Source organism: Siphateles boraxobius, unplaced genomic scaffold (assembly GCF_051911475.1).
Source record: "Siphateles boraxobius isolate OS27281-9 unplaced genomic scaffold, OSU_SipBor_1 29, whole genome shotgun sequence".
NCBI lineage: Eukaryota > Metazoa > Chordata > Actinopteri > Cypriniformes > Leuciscidae > Siphateles > Siphateles boraxobius.
In genome coordinates this window covers 12,009,493-12,031,739 of record NW_027508908.1, presented here as the reverse complement: position 1 = coordinate 12,031,739, position 22,247 = coordinate 12,009,493, and the positions used below count along the sequence as shown (strand labels likewise).

At 45.2% G+C, this 22,247-nt stretch overlaps 1 protein-coding gene across 8 annotated transcripts in view; it reads left to right on the top strand.

Annotated features, from left to right (window-relative positions):
* Positions 1-22,247, top strand: part of tenm3 (teneurin transmembrane protein 3) — a 321,921-nt gene that overhangs the window by 278,425 nt on the left and 21,249 nt on the right. For 5 of the 8 annotated variants that reach the window (XM_077246624.1, XM_077246622.1, XM_077246626.1 and 2 more), the window contains 4 exons: positions 8,692-8,941; positions 11,267-11,287; positions 21,095-21,327; positions 21,826-21,980. In XM_077246624.1, the coding sequence (XP_077102739.1) occupies positions 8,692-8,941; positions 11,267-11,287; positions 21,095-21,327; positions 21,826-21,980 (659 nt within the window). The remainder of the gene's footprint in view (positions 1-8,691; positions 8,942-11,266; positions 11,288-21,094; positions 21,328-21,825; positions 21,981-22,247) is intronic. The other 3 variants (XM_077246625.1, XM_077246623.1, XM_077246630.1) reach the window with 1 other exon arrangement.

Here is a 22,247-nt window from a genome sequence, read left to right as displayed (position 1 = left end):
TCCGCACGTTCAAAGTCACGCGGCGCTGCCTTCGTGCTCTGGTCATGTGGAGAGAAACTTGGTTCCTATCCAAAGGTCCTGTGCTGGGGGCTCTTTGTCGTCGCATAACGCTAACGACGGATGCTTCCCTCACAGGGTGGGGGGCGGTCATGAGTGGTCGCCCAGCCCAAGGTCTGTGGCAGGATCATCATCTTTCGTGGCACATAAATTGTCTAGAGATGTTGGCTGTGTTTCAGGCTCTGAAACACTTCCTAACAGACCTGAGAGGCCATCATGTGTTAGTTCAATCAGACAACACGTCGGTGGTCTCTTATATAAATCATCAGGGGGGCCTGCGGTCTCGCCGGCTTTACAAGTTGGCCCGTCAGATCCTCCTGTGGTCCCAAGGGAAGCTACTATCTCTGAGAGCAATGTATCTCCCTGGGTATTTGAATGTGGTAGCAGACTCCCTGTCGAGGCAGGGGCCGAGGCCAGGGGAATGGAGACTCCACCCCGAGGTGGTGGAGCTCCTTTGGTTGAGTTTCGGTCGCGCCGAGGTGGACCTATTCGCTTCCAAGGAGACCACTCATTGTCATCGGTGGTTCTCCATCACTCTTCCAGCCCCCCTGGGGTTGGATGCTATGGTGCAGCCGTGGCCGAGGTCACGTCTGTACGCCTTTCCCCCGATTGCTCTGTTACCAGGAGTTCTGGAGAGGGTCCGCCGGGACGGGGTCAGTCTACTACTAGTAGCCCCGTTCTGGCCGGCCCGAGTATGGTTTGCGGACCTGATTTCTCTCCTGGACGGTTCTCCTTTGGAGCTCCCGGTCAGGAGGGATCTACTCTCCCAGGCGGGGGGCACGATACTTCACCCCCGCCCAGAATTGTGGAAACTGTGGGCTTGGCCTCTGAGGGGGCCCAGCTCATAGACTCCGGTCTCTCAACCGAGGTTGTTGAGACCATTCTTAACTCCAGAGCTCCATCCACGAGGAAGCTTTATGCCTTGAAGTGGAAACTTTTCACTTCTTGGTGTGGAGAACACCTGCAGGACCCAGTTAACTGCCCAGTGGGTGCAGTGCTGGAATTCCTGCAGGAGCGCTTCTCCACAGGGTTATCCCCCTCCACACTAAAGGTGTATGTGGCGGCACTAGCTGCTTACCACGTCCCTTTCAGTGGAGTTTCTCTTGGGAGACACCCGCTTATAACTCGTTTCCTCCGTGGCACTTTGAGGCTGAGGCCAGCAGTTCGTACGAGGGTGCCGACTTGGGATCTGGCCATTGTATTAGAAGGTCTTTCCCTAGCTCCTTTTGAACCTATCGAAGAAGTTCCCGAGAAGTTTCTCACTTTTAAGACTATCTTTTTGCTTGCTATCTCTTCACTAAAAAGAATCGGAGATTTGCAGGCTCTGTCGGTTTCACCCTCGTGCCTGGAATTTGCACCTGGCATGGTTAAAGTTTTTCTGCATCCTAGACCAGGTTACGTTCCTAAGGTTCCTACTAATATTGTTAGACCTACGGTTCTGCAGGCTTTCTGTCCTCCTCCATTTATGTCATCGGACCAGGAGAAACTTAATTCACTCTGCCCTGTTAGGGCATTAGACGCTTATGTCCACAGAGCTGCCCTGTGGAGGAAATCAGAACAACTTTTTGTATGTTTCGGGCCACCCAGGAAAGGGTGTCCGGCGTCTAAACAGAGAATGAGCAAGTGGGTGGTTGAGGCTATCTCACTTGCTTATGAGTCGGCTGGCCAGCCTTCACCTTTGGTTGTCCGAGCTCACTCTACCAGGAGTATGGCTGCTTCTAAAGCTCTTTTGTCGGGGGTTTCCCTGAGTGATGTTTGTGATGCGGCTGGATGGTCTTCACCGCATACTTTTATTAAGTTCTATGACCTAGACTTAAGCTCTACCCCTGGGGCACAGGTGCTCTCGTCCTCTGTGCGCTAGTCTCACATGACGGTCATTTGGTCCTATGGCGACGTGGGTATTCGCGTTCCCGCAGCGTTTGACGCAGCTCGAAGTTCCCTTGAAAGGGAACGTCTCGGTTACGTATGTAACCCTAGTTCCCTGATAGGGAACGAGACGCTGCGTCGCTCCGCCATACTCCCGGCACTCCCGTTAGCGCTTCCTTCAAGCCTATCAGAAGCTAATGCGCTTGTGTTTTTGGGGTGCTTTATAGTTTCCTGGTCGATGACGTCACCCGCCTATGACGTTTCATCTCTCCATTGGGCTGATTCCATACGTGCTTCATGACGCACAACGCAGGGGCGTTCCCGCAGCGTTTGACGCAGCGTCTCGTTCCCTATCAGGGAACTAGGGTTACATACGTAACCGAGACGTTTTTAAAAATATAGCAACTTTTAATTTAAGTGAACTTAAAACAATTTTCACATAAACCCATTGCAATGTCATATTTACCTGTGCCCTTTAACACATCAGGGCTCAATGCTAAGATTTTTTTTCTACTGGCCCAGGAAGGGCAGTTCAGATTTTTACCTGCCTTGCTAAAATGCTTTTGACCCATGTAACTTTGAAAACAGTGCTTTAAGATTTTCAGGTAGGTTTAACATGTAAATATACCGAATTTCAATAATCAAACACTACATAGTCTTCACTGCATAACTTATAAATTGAATATAGATTGATCTTTATTAAAGCTACAAAAGTTATTCAGTCAAGAGGAGTGAGTGATTTTCTCTTTGTCTTTTGCTCTTTGGTTAACATTAATGACACAGACAGCAGCAGTTTTAGTAGGCTGCAGTCAATTTAATACCTGAGGTACATGACGCAGATCAAAAAAAACGGATCCTGCATTAAATATTTTAACTGGTTAATTTTGACAGCCCTAGTGCATATATATATACACACGAAAGTGGCATAATCGCGTTAAAATTTTACCTGAATGCCACTGCACGCACTTTTGCCTTTCACCTCTCACACAAAAGCACTCACACACTCCAGCACAGTAAATTCAGCTGCACTAGACTTTACTGCCCTTTCTAAATCCCATTGAGTTTAACTTTAGTCATGTGCAGGCATGTAATGCAACTTTGAATCTGGCTGCATGAGCCAAGCACGCCTCGCTCTCTGATGTGGACCACCACTGCCTACGGGGTTTACCTGCATCCTCTCTCGCTTGCTCTCACCATCTCAGCCTCCGATTCCTTTCATCTGCCCTTATCAGGCCCTGTCAGTGCTCAGCCACTGTACCTCCCTCCCTCCACCTAACAGCGGGAGGTCAGGGGGAGAGATTCAGACACCTCTCTTTGGGACCGCAATTATTCCAGTCAGGAAATCTTCAAAGACAGAGTGTTTGATTGAGGAAGAGCATGTTCGCCGATTTCCTCCTTGTTTTTTTCTGCAGTGCCGCATGCATGGTACAGTCACTCTGGACCAAAAATAAAGAAATAAATATAGCATCCCCTGCTTTTCACTAGTTTTGTCCTGACTCCAAACACTGTTTTTCCATTATTCAAATAGAATCCATGAAATGTATCCATGAAATATTAATGACAAAAAAAATGGCATAGAGATGTGACAAATGAACACACAGGGAGAGGCGAAATGATTAAATTAAATTGATTTTGGTAATACTCGATGACCACTAATCGCACTCTCTCTGCACACACACACCCACACGCTTCACGTGGCTCTGCAAAGATTTATTGCTGCTTTTCCATACAGAATCTATTTTCCAAATTAGCTGACACAGTGACTATGACTGTGCAGATAAACAAATCCTTTGAGAAATGCTGTATTGCTTCAAAATACCAAAGGCCTGGAATCAAAAGAAAACAATACATAAAGGACTTTTTTTATTTAATGCAGCAAATTTTTCAGTATAATGCGATTCTTGTTTAAATATATCTCACATATATTTGCAGTGTTACCATATTCTTATAAAAGAGACGGAAAAAACGAAGCATTGTCTGCAGACAGAGAGATTGAAGGAGAGTTGTTGAGACAAAAGAAGGGGAGTAGAAGCGAGACATGAAATGGTACGCTCAGAGAAAGAAAAGGAGGCAGTGACGGATGGTTTGTGAGGCGTAAATGGAAGAAAATTGAGTAGACTACAGCTCTAGCTCTGTAATCTCATCCAGTTTCTGACCCAGCATAAACACAGCAGCTATAAACTCCAATTCAGCCTTTTATTGGCAAATCACTGCTTTCCACTCATGACCTGTCCCCCTCTGTCGGATTTATATATAAACACACATCACGCATATCAAAAGAACATGTACACACAATCATTATGAGATGAGGGCTGTCTCTCTGCATGCCTGAATAAATAGTCCAGTACGCCCCACATTGTGAGCCGTTCTCAATTTGGGGCCGTCATAACTTGTGTACTGTATGTGTAATTGAAGACATTCATTGTTGTGCATGTGGGTGTATGTATATCCGCTCGCACTATTATTCACAAGCCCTTGTTCGGCAGATCAAACAGGTGCGGTGTGGGTTTCATTACTGTAATGCAACCACGAGTAATTTGCGTGAAGGAGCGAGTCATGCGCATGGCTCCGATTAGCCATTGAAAATGTGGGGGTTTTTTTGTATACACGTGTCTGTCTGTGTATCTGGAGCGGCCTCCCTCAGAGAAGCTCGGTTTGAAGTCAAGGTCGTGGGTCTCTCCCAGGGCCAACGAGCCTCCTTTGTCCAATTTGTCTTTGTTAGCGGAGGATCGCTACAGAGTAGCCTAAATGTAGTTTAGCCCTCCATCTACGAACCTCCATTCCTCTCACTCTTCCGGCCAATCCCTCGCTCAATGGCTTAATCGATGGTGGGTGGTTGATCAGAGGAGGAGGTATATTGAGATTTATGGGGACGTTTAGACCGCGATGCGGCTGCTGTGTGGACCGGTGCCCAAGCACACCCGAGAGGGGGCTTAAGATGGCGTCATTGATCTCACTCATAATTAGCGCACATAGGAGCTAGATGCAGAATTCCAGCACGTTGCCCGATGTGAATAATTTAGAGAGCACAGCATGAAGTCATCCTTTGAAGTGCATCTTTGAAGACCCCCCCCCCACCCAAGTCTCGAACACCCCGCCGTTTTCAAAGCAACTCCCAATAAGCAGCTAACTGTGAGCGCAAGGGCGCTTTTAGAAAACATTATATTGACTTGGACACTTTGAGTTCACCTGCACACTTTGACTCGATGTACGTAAGAACACTTCCTCTCTCTGTCTCTCTCGAATCTCTTTGGTTCCGTCCAGTCTTATCTTTAACACACACACGCATTTGCGAAGAATGAACGGATGCTCACATTCTCCAAGTTTTTGGACACACACTTTTGCTCTGTTCCAAAACAGTGTGCTTACTACAGAGGCAGCATTTTAAGGCATCACAGACTCTCCCAAGATGGTGGATGAGGTGAGGGAATATTAATTATAAATAAACATATATTTCATTCACTACTGAAAAGTATTGATGATAATTTTTCAGTGTAGTTACAATGAATCATTTTACCCGGTATTTGTGTGAGTTCGTGATTCAAACTGTAATGGAATCCATTGAGTCAAGACTCTCCTGTGCATAGTGCTCTCTGTTTGGCAGGCAAGTTGCTACCGATGTAGCGCACTCCAAATCGGACACTTTTGAGGTTCTATGACGGTTCGGATGTAGACAATGTCGCAGCTACTTTAGGGAACACAATTTCTCCCTCTCTGTGTGGGAGGGGTTGTGCTGAGAAGGCAGCAGGAAGTTAGTGGAGTTCACAGTTGACAGGAGACTTGTGGTGGACTCTAATTTGGGCACTCACAGTGGATGACTGCGGTTTGTGGTGGCACATGTTATTTCTGCTCCGTCTACGAATCGCTTGTCTTTCCCTGATGCCCTCCATCTCCTTTCCCTCTCTCGGTCTTGTTTGCTTTCTCTATGGGAACCGAGTGCCAGCAACCCTATTAAATTCAGCATTCTGTATGAAATTGTGAGGCCTGGCTTAGCAGGTGTCATGTATCCTCAGCTCTCTTTGCTGGTTCTTACCATTAAATGTGATGTGTGTGCTTCTTCTAAGAATATAAATGTAAATATAAACTCTACCTGACAGTAATAGTATAGAATATTTACTTTTTCCTTTTAAAATTTAAAATCACATATTCCTTATTTCTGGGCTTTCATAAGTGTCAGGCCAGATAGTTGTGTAGTTCGTGTGGGGTAGTTCATCTAGTATTCAAGGATGCCCTGGTTTCTGTTTGCTTAATAACCTGTATTACTGTAGTGCTGTATTATGTTTATGCAGTATTGACCTGCTCAAATGAATGGAGAAAACATGCTGAAGCAACATGCTCTTTCAACACACTTTACAGTTCAAAAACTAGTTGTTAAAATGTAATGGGGTTTTTTTCCACCATGAAAGCAGGTAGATATTCAATATCTTATAAATTCCTTATTGACAATAGCTGTACATTTATTAAAATTTCAAAGGCGTGCTTAGTCGTATCAAATTGTAATCTTTAAAATATGATGATTGTACAGACTTCACTATTCAAAGTATTTTTATTAGAACCTATTAGTGGTAAGTTAGATGTCAACAAACAGATATGCTCATTTACAAAATGTGAATGAACCGTTGAGCACGTAGGTGCTGATGCTTGTCTTTCCTCCTCCAACATTTGCAATTCACTTTCATATTACATGATGATATTGCTATCTATAAATGCACACTTTACTGATGGTTCCTGCTGACCCTCCTCTCCTGGTGCCCCCTTGATGCTAACCAGCATTAAAGAAAGATCAAAAAAACTCTTCATACCGTTTTTTCCCCACTCTAGGGTCTGATAAAAGCCCCCCCGCGTTCTACTTATTGCTAACCAGAGGCTTGATCTCTTCTGCCTGTTACAGGTTTCAGTCACCATGTTTCTCAAAAAGTTGACAAGAAATGTTGTTAGAATTTTTTGGGGGGAGTGGGGTGTGGGGTAATTTTGCAGATTGCCCAGCGCTTATACAGTTGTAGGATAGTTTTAGGGCATGTTTTCTCTTATTTTAACATTATAATTTTGTGTTACTAACATTGGTTATTTTTGTTTACCTATTCACACGCTATCTGGTATTTGTATACAATTCCTGCCTCTCATAAAATAAAAGAAGTACTAATTATCCTTCTGTCTGAGAAACAAGGTAACGGGAAACGACCAGCGGTGGTGGGGTTTAGCATATAGGGTCGATCGGGTGTTGCTATTAGTGCACCATTAAAATATATCCTGAGGGAGAATATTAAAGGACAACATTGAGGATCAAATACAAACCTAAGGCCAACCAAGCTCATCACACCGCCCAAACTCGCACCCTGTGGCACTTCCACACTGTGTTTAACATGCACACACACAAATATACAGCGAAACTATCAGAAACACATTCATGTATGCTTTTCCCCCAAATATACTTGAACTTAGAAGCACGCTAATTCAAAATTGCTGTGGCTATAAGATTAACCACGGTGTATTACCTGGATTCAGAATTGAAGTGGTGCAGTCACAGATAGAAAAACTGGAAAAAACTTTAGTTGCAATGAATAATAACTTGTTCACGCACAGTTTAGTGACAGTCTGCAAAATCGTTTTAACTGTGGGAATCAGGTCATTATTAGTTTTTCATTTTGAATTTATACTAGGAAACAAAAAGACATATTAAAGATATAAAGATAACTTACTGTGATGCACCCAACAGTCATTTCATCATGTGATTTGATTAATTGATTTCTTAAGTTGCCTGTGCCATATAATCTTTCAGCATGTGTTTGGGCTGTTTATCGATTCTGAACTGCTGCCAGATTTCCCCTATTCTCGCTGCTGAATATATTAACAGTAATTATCAGAATGCTACGTTACTATAAAGCAGACAGTTTTGTGAACCAGTCTGAAAACGGCAACACCCTTTTGATAACATTACATTAAGGTGCAACTTATTTGAGAATAAAATATTCAAAAGCAAAAGTGAATTACTGTTTAAGAAATGCTAATACGTAAGATAAGAAGCAGTTATCTTTTCCTAATTGTTAGTAATGTTAGTTTGATATGTTTCCTAGTTTATTTCTGCCTAATTTATATAATTAAAATTATAAAAAAAATAGTAATTTAATATCCTATTTAGCCAAAGGTATGGATAAAGAGGTAGGATATTGAATAAACTACACAGATCTCTTGATGTGCATGGAATGTATGGGTTATTTATTATTATATGAGATATTGCGTAGATAAACAATCTTCTCATTTACTAAATCTGTAGAGCTGATTACATTTTTACAGATTTTTTGTCTTTTGCTTTGATTACTTTATGATTGGTTTAGGGTGGTCTAGTTTTTAAAAAGACAGGCTGATAAACTGAAAGGGGTTTTCCATGAACTATGACACTTCTGCCCGTGAGCAAAGCATATCCTCGGGTTACTGTTTGGGGGAATGTCAGGTGTACACACTATGATGTCTGTGTGTATAGTGTGTATATATATATACATGTCTGTGTATATTATATATACACAGATATATATTGGCTGTCTGGAAACACGCAAACACAGACAGGCAGAGTGATACAAACTGTGAACTTGTTTACCCAATCAGATTAGAGTACTGAATTAATGTTACATTATAAAAATCACAGCTTTGGATATTCATTAGATCATGATATGAATTTTTAGTTTAGCTTCTCCGTCTTTCCAAAACCAGCGATATTATGATATACTGTAGAGTAGCTCACCCACACAACCCTCTCTTCCTGTCCTGCAGGCATCCTGTACAAAGGCAACGGTGAGAACGTCTTCGTCTCCCAGCAGCCTCCAGTGATCAGCACCATTATGGGTAATGGGCGCAGGCGCAGTATCTCCTGCCCCAGCTGTAATGGCCAGGCTGATGGCAACAAACTGCTGGCTCCAGTGGCCCTCGCCTGTGGATCTGATGGCAGCCTGTTTGTCGGTGACTTCAACTACATCAGACGCATCTTTCCCTCAGGAAATGTTACCAGTGTTATGGAGCTGAGGTAAGAAATGCAAGCTAGTAAAAGAGGAATGAAAGGAAATTAAAAGAGATATAAAAGACAGTCTGATGTAGCCTTTGTGCTAATGAATACTTTATGTTGTTAGACTGTAAAATGGGGCACTCAGCCCAGTAAAAGGCTCTGAAAAGAACGTTTTGACAGTGACGGAGTTCTCATCTGTACAGGGTGACTCATTACCAGTGCTCTCCCCAATCCCCCCCACAATGAGAAGAAATACATATTCCCATACCTTGCTTTTTTATGATCCAACACAAGCCTTCTATTGAGCTCGTCCCGCCCACATCAAAGGGTGTGTGTGTGTGTGTGTGTGTGTGTGTGTGTGTGTGTGTGTGTGTGTGTGTGTGTGTGTGTGTGTGTGTGTGTGTGTGTGTGTGTGTGTGTGTGTGTGTGTGTGTGTGTGTGTGTGTGTGTGTGTGTGTGCGTGTTTCTTTACTGACCTCATAGAAATAACAGTGTTTATCTCTCAGAGTTTTTCTGCCAACTCAACTAAACTAAGTTTTTTGTTTCTTCAAAGAGAGTATTCAATGAGATTTTTAATATGGCAGTAAAGATTATCATTTCAACAAGTATGTTTATTTTTTATTGAAATGTATTTGTATTTTGTTGATTATAGTGTATTTATTTGCCACCTAAATGTATTGTGATTGAGTTTCATTTCAGTTTCAGTTGACATTCAAAAACTCTAATCTCATTATTCAATTATGCAATATTCAAAAATGCATTTTTAGTAATAAAATGTTCATTTAAGCTAAACAAATTTGTGTAATCATTAAAGAAGTGTGCATGTGTTTTTTTTTTCCTTTTGTGGAACCCTAAAGGAGTTATTTTTGTATGTCCTGGATGCTCTTCTCCAGTCAATCAAAGTGAATGATTACCTGGGCTGTCAGAAGCTCAACAGCCCCAGTCTCCAGTCACTTTCATTGTATAGAAAAGAGCAGCCTGGGAAAAAAGAACTCCTTTTGTGTTCCTCAGAAGATAAAAAAAGGCCTACGTTTTTGGAGTGACATGAGGGTTAGTAAATGATGACAGATTTTCCCTTTAAGAGGAAAGTATCACCAAAAAGCACTGTCAAATGCCACCTCTGTAACATAAGATTGGTTTTGATTGTTCAGTGTCCATTTAAAAAAAGAAAGAAATTGTGGTTTAATTTTAACATATATGAGTGCAGCATGCCTATATTAATTTAATAATCTAAACTATCTCAAAAATTCAAACTTTATTCTCTCCTGACTGTGATCACAGTGTGTGAATAATCAAAACACCATGAAGTGCAGAGGTGCAGAACTGATACATTACAACCATGAGGTGAACACATGTGCCCTCTTCTTTCAAACCTCAAGACCTGTCATTTCCTTTCCTTAGATCTAGAGTGGGCTCACACATCCACACAGAGAGACGCGTAGATATTCTTTCAAAGTGCTCTCAGGGTTCCTCTATATGAAATCAGAGCCGTGTCTCGGGTCTTTTATAGACTCTCGCTGAAATGATCATAAATTCTTCCCTCACACTCGGCGGGCCTAGAGGGCCCTCCATGTCACTCTCTGCTCTCCTGCAGCACCTCATTTAGCCATTGCGGTGATACATGACCACTACCTCTTATCTCCTTTCTTTCCTTATCTCTTATTCCTTTCTCTTTCCCCTTAAATCGCCTGTCTCGTCCTTTTAGCCCCCTCTCGTTTTCCATCTCGTGTTTTCCATGCCTGTGTCTTTCTGTCATTGACACTTACTGTATTTTTAACCTTATCTTATCATCTTCCTTTCATTCCATCTGCCCCCAACTTGATACCCACACAAAAATGTCTAATATGTGCACTCACACGAGTTCTCTATAAATGGCCCAGCACTTAACAGGTTTCAGTATCATCTTTGTGTGTCTGCTGCTCCTGTAAATTAAATTCCTTCATTAAAGCACTTAAACACATGGATGTAGAAAATGAAATGGTGGTCCTCTGTGTGACATATTCACAGCGTGGCTTCTGTGCGGCTAAAGGCAATGTTTAAGGAATTGCTTTTCATTGTCTGGGACACAATCAATTTGCTATTATGGGCCAGTTAACCTCAGCATGTGCTGTGAGCTCATACTGTTCTTCAGTTCCCAGGTGTAATATTCACACATCCAACTCTGTTTAAAAAACCAGACAAAGTACAGTTAACAGCCCATCTTGCTGCGTTATTTCCTGTCTCTGTGATTAATATATACACACCTGTTTTTTTCTCTTTCTTAACAAGATTTATGTGCTTCTGCTGTTTTACACTCTCTCCCCTTTCTTATGTCGCTTGCTTGTTCTTTTTTTCCTCTGCTATCAGAAATAAAGATTTCAGACATAGGTAAGCCATCTCATTAATGCACTGCTCCTTCCATTCTGGTGCAGTCTATTTTTTTAAAGTGATTGTTGTTGCATGTCATCAGAAGTAATGTAAATGTGTGTCGTCTGCCTCAGATGTTTATGGAGTACCAATGATATTTTGAGATCATCCTTAAAGTTTTTGATTTTCTTGATATTATTTAACTCACTTCATTTGCTTTAAAGCTAATTGCCCAAATCTTTAGTAAAGTGAGGTCTGAATGTCTAAGACCACTAGTTTTTTTAAATTACAAATTGTATTATCAACATGCTTGATTTCCACAAGTTTGTTTGAAACCTGAAAATCATGTGATCCATTGCACATACAGAATTCTTGAAGTAAATTTGACCCTTTATACAAAGAACTTGCGCAGTCAATTTTTCAATCAATCTTTAATTCCAGGATTAAATCACATTTTGTATCCCAGATTGTCAATGTGGTCTCAGACTTGAACTTCACTATATAGTAAGGACTTCTTCAGATGTTTCTGTTGATAGTGCAGAAATGGTGTGGTTCCATTGAAACCACTACTTTACAGGTTATGACAACAGATCTGAAATCCTGACAAAATCGTTAGTATAATTCAACATAATGGCTATAATTTTTCTTCAAACACAATCTTAGTTTGTCAGTGGTTTATAAATCACTAGTGGTATAAACATCACTAATCCCAAATTCCCATGTCTTCCCAAAACAATGAGAAATTCCTTTCAACCGTTTTGTCTTGCTCTGTGAAACCTCTTTCTTCACTTTGTGGATATAAGGGAAGCTTAGCTGAGGCATTTATGTAGAACTCAAGTAAAACATTTTCTTTTAATGTGGCATATTGCATATACCAGAAAGTCAAAAGATACCACATGTAGCTTAGGAAGCAATGTTTGTTTTTTTTGAATTTTCATCTTTTGATTCTCTAGCCAGAAAAGGTTTAAGTAAAATACACGGACGTCCATTTTAGCTGACACTGATGAAGACCTGTTTTCTCAGGAAGGATTCAGGACATAAACCTCTCTTGACAGGTCTCCAGTACTTCAGCTCCAAATGTGTCCGCCCTGTACAAGCAGAAGTTCCTGATAAACACTGCAAATAGACCCTCATCATCCCACAGATGTTTGAATAGTTCCAGTTGAGGGGCGATGTATAGAGCGCTGTAGATGTTGATATCCTACATTAAGTTCTGTTTGAAACCTCTGTAGGGTTTAATCACAGACGTATGGAGCTCATGAATGGAAATAAATGCGAGTAATTTGAAGTGGGCGAGCCAAAGCCATTAGAGCCTGTTGAATAAATTTGCAACAAGGGATAAATTTAGGAATCCCATGGACATGCTAACCGTTCCTCTCTGTCTCCTACCAAATCATTTAAAATGGAATTAGTGGCCAACTTCACTGTATGGTTACATTGTGTGTGGGCAAAATAGTTCAGTTGACGTAATTGAAAGGGCGTATTATTAGACGCATTCATCTTTTCACCAACATTTTTCAATGCTTCTGAGAAACAAAAACGACACATTAAGCATTAATGACTCTGAATTAATAAGTGCTAAGAGTTATTAATTCACAAGCACTGTTTCTGGCTGGTGAACATTACAAGCCACCTAAGGGCTAGCCTTCGACTTCCTCTTGTCCTAGATGTCTCGGCTCATCTGTATGTGTCATCATCATGTCAAGCCCATATATCCTAATGCTCCACAGAGCCTCATAAACTTAGGAGATTATTGACCCCAAGCCTCAGTGTCCTAAAACTAAGCCGTCTCTAAGCCTCAACCTTCCCTGCTTTACTCCTAGAACTCACATTTGTATATTATTTTTAGTCCGTTTTATCTATATTTACTTTAAGTGCGATGTGACATCTTTGCCACATAGCAACAATAACTAACATAACCCGGAGACCTTCTTACAGTTTGGTCTTTTCCTGAGTTGCTGGTGCATGCTGATTCAAACTGTAAACAGTGTAATTAGCACATATGAAAACTGTACAAATCTACTGTAAATTGCTTTTCTGTAAAATAGGGTTGACAACATGGTACCAATATTTCAGTAGTCGGTACCAATACCAGTCAAATTTCACGGTTCTCGGTACCATTTTTCGGTACCATAGCAAAAACGTTTCTTTTTTTTTTTTTACTATTTGAAAATTAAATATATTAAATAAATGAAATTAGATCATCTTTAATGCTATTAATAATTATAAGTAAATAATACATTAAAACATTAGCATGTAGCCATCAAATTGTTCAGTTAAGTAAACATTGCATTAAAAAATCTAATGAAAAGTTAGTGATAAAGTGAAAAACAAATAATCACATTACAAGTAACAGAAGTGGCAGGTCTATTGCACTTACTGTACACTTTAATACTTAATGCACGGATCTATTTGACATTGCAGTTTCAGAATCAGTCCGATTGTAACGGTACTCGATACTGCCGGTACTACAGAAAGACTGGTACGTTACATTTAATATCAACTTGGTACCGAAGAACCGGTACTTTGACAACCCTACTGTAAACACACTTTAGCTCTTTTCCAAAACATAATGAGCTTCTTTGCTGCCTTCCAAACACCACTAAAATGAGATACCTTAGGTCGGAGGTCTTCAACCCTGCTTCTGGAGAGCCACTGTCCGGCGAAGTTTATTTCCAACCTGCTTCAACACAACTGCCTTTGATTATCAAGCAATGCTGGGGAGCTTGTTTAGCTGGTTCAGGTGTGTATGATTAGGGTTGGAGCTAAACTTTGTGGGAAAGTGGGTCCATAGGAGCAGGGTTGAAGACCCTTCACAATGGGAGCATGCCTATGGTGCCTTAAAATCATACCTCCATTCGCAGCTCACTAGGTTTTGGAACAGAGCAAAATATCTGATAACCAAAAAATGACCATGGATCAGCTCAAACATTGGGCCCAATACCACTTTGGAAATGTGATTTTAGATCAGTAAGTGAGGTCATCTAAAATATAAATAAAAGTTAGTCAGTTACTGTACAAAGCAGAGGTTTCAGCTACAGCAGCCAGCATCTGTTCGCCTGCCCCAAAGCCAACCCTCTTGCAAGGTGTCTGCGCTATTCTTAGTCGTTAGTCACTTCTAATTGAAACACTGCGACAAGTTGTTGATTTTCTTCAACAGATACATCACTTCATGTTGCTTGCTGGCTTTTTCCTTTGTCATAGGAGTGTGGGTGGGAAGTGCAAATGATTGAAAGGATGTGACAGTTTGGTGGGCATCATTATGGTTGTGTCAGACGATAGTGATTTCCAGTCATAACGCATTAGGTTCACTCTGACAGAGTGCTCAACTACTTTCCCCTCTAGCTAGCCGCTCCAAACAAGTACATTCACTTCAACAATAAAACACAATAGCCTAAGATCTATGATCACGTTTATATACATCTGTAGGCCTTCAACAACTTAGAACTTAACTTTGTGTTTGTAATTTTGTGATTATTACCAGAGTGGTTTACGGACATGAGACATCTACTAAAACAGAAAGAATTGTTTTTAACTTTTTTCATGCCAACCTGTTCAGTTATCCATTCCGTAACCTTAAACTTATAAAATGAACTTGCTCTTATTCTGTCTCAAATGTATCCATTCAATTGTGTTGTTGAATCTGTTTATATTTATTTATCTTATATATATATATATATAGCCTATCAACTTCGAGTATACAAAACGAGCCAATGGCAAAGAAATGCCATGGGTCTGCAGAATCTGCATGGCGCAACTCCACCCCACCTCGTTGGTATAAAAGGAGGAAGCCGACAACATGCAGATATGTTACTTCGCTGAGGAGTGTACTTACACAATACACATATGACCCGGAGGGGGATACATATGGAGAACACTGGGGTTTCCAGCCCGCAGGTAGGAATATTTCAACCCCAGGGTTGGCAAGGTGGCTTGCCAAGGGAAAGACACATGCTCAGAGAGGCTTAGAGTGGAAATACACATGTGGGGGTCGCCCAGAGGGGGGACCATGCACACGGAGGCACCTAGCCAACGCACAGGCAATAGACACTGGCGTCGACGTCAGCAGTGCTGGAGGAACTCAGGGCTTGTCGGAGAAGCTCACCTGGGGAAATATTCCACATATCCAGTCCGCGGAGTGGAATGGCGAGCAAGCGAAGACACCTGAGTGGGTCCTAGTACTGGCTGCTTGAAGCAAGTACACGAGAGGACACAGGCTCCATTCGGAGATTGTAGAATCTGGCAAATGTGTAGGGTGTCGCACAGCCTACATTTCAGTAGATGTCTGTTAGCGAGGCGTCATGCGCTAGAGACCAAGAGGAAAGCCACATTCCCAAGGAGTGGGCTGTCACACCAAGGGGGCATGGTCGACCTTGCTGCTGGTATGCCAAGCAATGGCGTCCACATCCCGTGAGACAATCTATGCTTGGAGAAGCCTTTCCCTTCAGCTTCCCACCATAACAGACAAAGAGCTGGTCTGAGGTCCTGAAACACTGCGTTCTGTCTACGTAGGCGGGAGCGCGTACTGAACAGAGCAGCACCAAGGCTGGGTCTGCCTCCTCCAAGGGCAGTGCTTGCAGGTTCACCACTTGGGAGGGAACCTTGGGAACATATCCAGGTCAGGGTCTCAGGAACGCGTGAGAGTAACCCGGCCTGAATTCCAGGCACGCTTCGTCAACGGAAAATGCTTGCAGGTCCCCTACCCTCTTGATGGAGGCCAATGCAACCAGGAGCACTGTCTTAATTGACAGGAACTTAAGCTCGACTGATTGCAGAGGCTCAAGGGGAGCACTCTGCATTGAGTTAGAACCACTGAGAGGTCCCAAGAGGGAACGAGAGGAGGGCGAGGAGGATTCAGTCTCCTCTCTCCTGTCAGGAACCTGAGGATCAGGTCGTGCTTTCCCACGGACTTACCATCAACTGCATCGTGATGTACGGCGATAGCGGCAACATACACTTTCAGGGTGGAGGGAGACAGCCTTCGCTCCAACCCGTCTTGCAGGGAGGAAAGCACGACACTGATCAGGCATTTCCTGGGGTCTTCTCAGTGAGAAGGGCACCAGATGACGAAGAGGTTCCACTTCAATGCGTAGGCATGTCAGTGGACGATGCTCTAGCGGAAGTGATGGTACCCACCATGGATACTCAAGGGTACTCAAACCTGCCTCGTCCCATCCAGGAGCCACACGTGGAGGTTCCAAGATCGGGACGAGGGTGCCATAGGGTGCCCCGTCCCTGCGAAAGGAGGTCCTTCCTCAGAGGAATTGGCCAGGGAGGTGCTGTCACGAGGAGAAAGTTTGGAGAACCAGGTCCGGGTGGGCCAATGAGGCGAAACCAATATGACCTGCTCCTCGTCCTCCCTGATCTTGCACAAGGTCTTTGCAAGATGGCTCACTGGGGGGAACGCATACTTGCGGAGGCCCCGCGGCCAGCTGTGCGCCAGTGCGTCCGTTCCGAGCGTGCCCTCGGTCAGGGAGTAAAACAGGGCGCAATGGGACGAGTCGTGGGAGGCAAACAGGACTACCTGTGCTACCCCGAACTGGTCCCAAACCAGCTGAACCGACTGGTGAGTCTCCATTCTCCAGGGAGGGGCTGAAGTCGTGGGAGCTCGTAGGCTGCACAGTTCAGGGCTCCGGGAAAATAATGGCTCGAAGCGACCTCAGATGCTTCTGAGTCCTTAAGAGGAGGTGGCGGGTGAGTTGCGACATACGGCGGGACCGTAGACCACCTTGACGATAGATGTACACTACCAACGCGGTATTGTCTGAGCGGACTAGTACGTGTTGACCTTTGAGCAACACAAGAGAGCGGTGCAGAGCAAGGCGTACTGCCAGCAACTCGAGGCAATAGACATGCTAAGGGCGCTAGGGTCCTGTCCAGGAGCCCGCAGCAGTGTGTCCATTGTGCATGGCATCCCAGCTTGTGGTGGAGGCATGTGTTGAGACAACAACATGCCCGGAAGCTCGTTCCAGGGGCACTAGCCCACAGAAAACTGAGGTTCGACTACAGGGTGAAGGTCTGACGGCAGGTCGGAGTAACTGGTACTCGGAGCATACCTTATTGCCATGCCCACCTCGGGACTCGGTTGCGAAGCCAAAGCTGAAGCGGTCTCATATGAGCAAACCGAGCGGTGATGTTACGGCTGCGGATGCCATATGCCCCAGGAGCCTCTGAAATAACTTCAGTGGAACCGCACTCTTGCGCTTGATTTGTCTCAGGCAAGTCAGCAGTGGCTGAGTGGAGAAGGCGACCGAGTCGATACCGAGAAAAGAGATCTTCTGCACGGGGCAAAGTTTGCTCTTTTCCCAGTTGACCCGAAGGCCCAGAAGAGCTAGATGCCGGAGCACTAGGTCCCTGTGTTCGCAAACCTGGTCTCGAGAGTGACAGGATAGCCAGTCACCGAGATAGTTCAGGATGCGAACCCCGTGTTCCCATGGAGGAACAAGAACTGCCTCGACGATCTTCGTGAAGGCGCAAGGAGACAGGGCTAGCCCGGATGGCAGAACGGCGTACTTGACAGCAACCCGCAGGAATGGTCTTGAGTCGAAGGAGAACGGAGACATAGAAGTAGGCGTCCTTCAGGTCGATCGCTGCAAACCAGTCCTGTGGCCGCACACATTCGAAAATGCGTTTGGCCAGGAGCATCTTGAACGGCAGCCTGTGAAGGGGGCGGTTCAGATGCGCAGGTCCCGGATTGGCCGTAACCCACCGGATTTCTCCGGGACAATGAAGTAGGGGCTGTAGAACCCGAACCTCATTTTGGCTGGAGGGACAGTCTCGATCGCACCCTTCGCCAGTAGGGTAGCAACCTCAGCTCTCATGATAGGGGCATTGCCACCGACCATAATGGAGTGGACTCCCCTGAAGCGGGGAGGAGACCATGCGAACTGAATCACATAGCCGAGCCTGATGGTTCGTGCGACCCAGCGGGACAGGTTGGGAAGCTCTAGCCAGGTTCCCTAGAACTGTGTCAGCGGGGTCATGCGAACCACAAAAGTCCCCTCGGTGGTGCAGCGAAGCGGAATGACCGGCCCGGACGTGGACGGCATAGCGGCCAGGTGTGGGGGCATGGTCATTAACCAGGGAAGGACCAGTGTTCCGCGAGTACCTGCTCTTCCAGGGGTCTGGCAACAGAGGAGGATGAGAGTGGTACGGCCCCGGGGTGGCACACACTGTCATCCGAGAACTCTGTTACAGAGGGGGACAAGATTGTCGAGGCCCGTGGGTGGCGCGCACCGTCATCAGAAAACTCTGTGTGCTCAGAGATGGAAGTCAGTTCTTAAAAGAGGAGGTTCTCCACCGGGGGAAGGAGTGGACCTGCTACCACTCCATGCACACCATGCACACGGAGGCACCTAGCCAACGCACAGGCAATAGACACTGGCGTCGACGTCAGCAGTGCTGGAGGAACTCAGGGCTTGTCGGAGAAGCTCACCTGGGGAAATATTCCACATATCCAGTCCGCGGAGTGGAATGGCGAGCAAGCGAAGACACCTGAGTGGGTCCTAGTACTGGCTGCTTGAAGCAAGTACACGAGAGGACACAGGCTCCATTCGGAGATTGTAGAATCTGGCAAATGTGTAGGGTGTCGCACAGCCTACATTTCAATAGATGTCTGTTAGCGAGGCGTCATGCGCTAGAGACCAAGAGGAAAGCCACATTCCCAAGGAGTGGGCTGTCACACCAAGGGGGCATGGTCGACCTTGCTGCTGGTATGCCAAGCAATGGCGTCCACATCCCGTGAGACAATCTATGCTTGGAGAAGCCTTTCCCTTCAGCTTCCCACCATAACAGACAAAGAGCTGGTCTGAGGTCCTGAAACACTGCGTTCTGTCTACGTAGGCGGGAGCGCGTACTGAACAGAGCAGCACCAAGGCTGGGTCTGCCTCCTCCAAGGGCAGTGCTTGCAGGTTCACCACTTGGGAGGGAACCTTGGGAACATATCCAGGTCAGGGTCTCAGGAACGCGTGAGAGTAACCTGAAAAGAACTGAACACCATCTCTGAGCAGCCCACTCAGCATCGCCGCTATCCTGGCATTAGCGGGCTGGGACGCCAGAGCGGGCTGGGACGCCTTCCTGTGACCACTTCCACTTCCGGGCTCGGCCCGGTGAAGGCTGCTGCTGGGGCCGGGCGGGAGGGATGAGGTCGCAGAAAGTCACCCTTGACGGTGAGGATTCTGAGCCGACTTCTGCCGTCGGGGCAGAATGTTTTATAGCCTTAGTCTGCTTCTGGGCGGCCGAGAACTGCTGGGCAGAGTCCTCGACCGTGCCACCGAAGAGGCCAGCCTCGGATATGGGTGAGTTGAGGAAGCAGATTAGCTCAGCCTCGCGCATATCAACCAGGTTAAGCCAGAGAAGTCTGACCACGCATGTGGACATCACCTGACCCAGGGAGCGTACGGTCACCTTGTCGCTCAGAGCGAGGTCGGTGGCGGCATGCAGCTCTTGGACGAGCCCTCAATCAGATCTACCCTTGTGCATTTCATTGAGCACCCTGAAGGATGGCAATAGCATGCAGTGAGGCAGCAGCCTGCCCCGCAGCTCTATAGGTCTTTGCCACCGGAGTAGACAAAAAACCTATAGGCATTGGATGGGAGCTTAGGGTCGCCACGCCAGGTGGAGGCACTGTGGTGACAAAGATGTGTAGTCACTGAACACTCCACGGGGGGAACCCCAGTGTACCCTTGGCTGCGGTCTCTCCGAGAGCAGAGAAGGCGGAAGAGGCCACTAAGCAGTCGCGAAAAGTCAAAGGAGACTCCCACGATCTCATGACCTCTTCATGCACGTCCGGGAAGAAAGGAATTGAGGGTGGGTGCTGGTGTCAGCACGCGCCGCCTCCAAAACCAATCATGCCGGGAAAGCATGGCTGTCAACAATGGATCAGACTCGGCAATGCTGGCACACCCAAAGGCGGCAGCACAGCCGAATCCTCATCTCCGGAGGACTCCAGCCCGCCTTGTGATGCGGCAATAGACATGATTTCATCTGCCGTCCACTGAACGCGACTGGTCAGCGATCTCATCCGGAAACCTCACGGGTGGCAATGTGAGAGAGGTGTGTGTGGACCGAGGAGAAATTTTTTTTTCCACATCAACTGCCTCTGGTCACCCGGGCGCACCAGCCAAAGTATTTCCTCGTGTAGAGAAAATAGATCGGGGTGTGGATGAGGTCATTGAGTCTCGACCGTGACATTGCGATGGTCATGCTCCCGCAATGAAAAAATGAAGCATCCATGAATGCTGCCCGAGCGTGATCTATTTTTAGCCAGCACACGCCGAGCAGTGTTCACGCCCAACAGCAGAATCAACCAGACTACCACACCCAGAAGTGCACGGGCATTTTCAATACACCTTTTAAAAAGGATGTGCTGCGTGCAAGCTCTTTTTGTGAGAGGGAAAACTGTGCAGATGCTGAAGCAACCAGGGAGAAACACACGACTGGCAAACCACTGCACAGATCAGCAGGCAATGTGAAGCTCGCTGGGAATCGCGTCACACCAACACCTGGAGAGAAGCTCGTCTCGAAGAGTAAAGAGAGATGATCTCAGAATGGCTTGTGGAGTGAAGAATACTCTTGGCTCCTATCGAAAACATATCTGCATGTTGCCGGCATCCTCCTTTTATACCCATGAGGTGGGGTGGAGTTGCGCCATGCAAATTCCGCAGACCCATGGCATTTTTTTGCCATTGGCTCGTTTTGTATACGTCAAAGTTGGTAGGCTTTCTAAGCGAAACCCCATTCGTCATCACGACGGAACTCGTAGTGACAACGAAAGGGAACTATACTGACATTCTTGTAATTATGAAATTTTTACTTTTGTCCCACTAGCAACAATCCAGCACATAGGTACTACCTAGCAACAGACCCGATGACAGGTCAGCTGTATGTTTCGGACACCAACTCACGACGAATCTTCAGGCCTAAAGCCCTGACAGGAACCAAAGAGCTGTTGCAGAACGCAGAGGTCGTGGCAGGGACCGGAGAACAGTGTCTGCCATTTGACGAGGCTCGATGTGGGGATGGAGGCAAGGCCACCGAGGCGCTACTGCTGGGACCCAAAGGTAAATTGACTGAACACCTGTAAATCAATATAGACTATTATAGCTAAACATGACACACTTCTGTTCTCTCTCTCGCACATGCACAAATAATACAAAAAATCTATTTTGCTAATAAAATAATACTGGTTTCATTTGAAGTTATCAACAAAGCAACATCCAGCCATTAAGCACATTTCTCTGAGAGAACTAGTGAGGCCTATGATACTCACTCAATCAGAGCTCCAGAGGATTCATTTACTTGCCTCTTGGTTTTAGCTCTGACTAGATATAAAAACATATCTTCCTCCATATTACTTGCTCTCAACATCACTCTTAGCTCAGGAATAATTCACCACCCAAAAGCACATTGTGAATAATTCACCAAGCGCCGCGTCTTCAGTGACCTGGAAACCACAGGGGCAAGCATGACATGTGTACCAGTCGTGTTTCGCCTGTTTGCAGGTGCAGTGTGTGTCTATTTGTAGATTTCACATCTACCCCCTCCCCCTCTCTATGTAGGCATTGCTGTGGATAAGAACGGGTTCATCTATTTTGTGGACGGTACCATGATCCGGAAAGTAGACCGAAATGGAATCATCTCAACACTGCTGGGGTCTAATGACCTTACATCTGCTCGCCCTCTGACCTGTGATACCAGCATGCATATCGGACAGGTATATATCCATACTCAACTGCTCTACATCACTGGTTAGTGCACTTCAATCTTAAATATGAATTTGTCCATTTATTGCTGCAACAAAAGAAAAGCTGCAATACTGCTAACCTGAGTGTTGTATGGTTTATATAGTTGAATTCAGTCCAATTATGCCACTGGGCTAAAACAAAATATTAAAGGGCATAAAGGTCAAACTTCGATTTATTTCAGAATGCGATCTGTGATTCTCAGTACAAAGATATAGCCGTTTTAACCTGAACCTCTT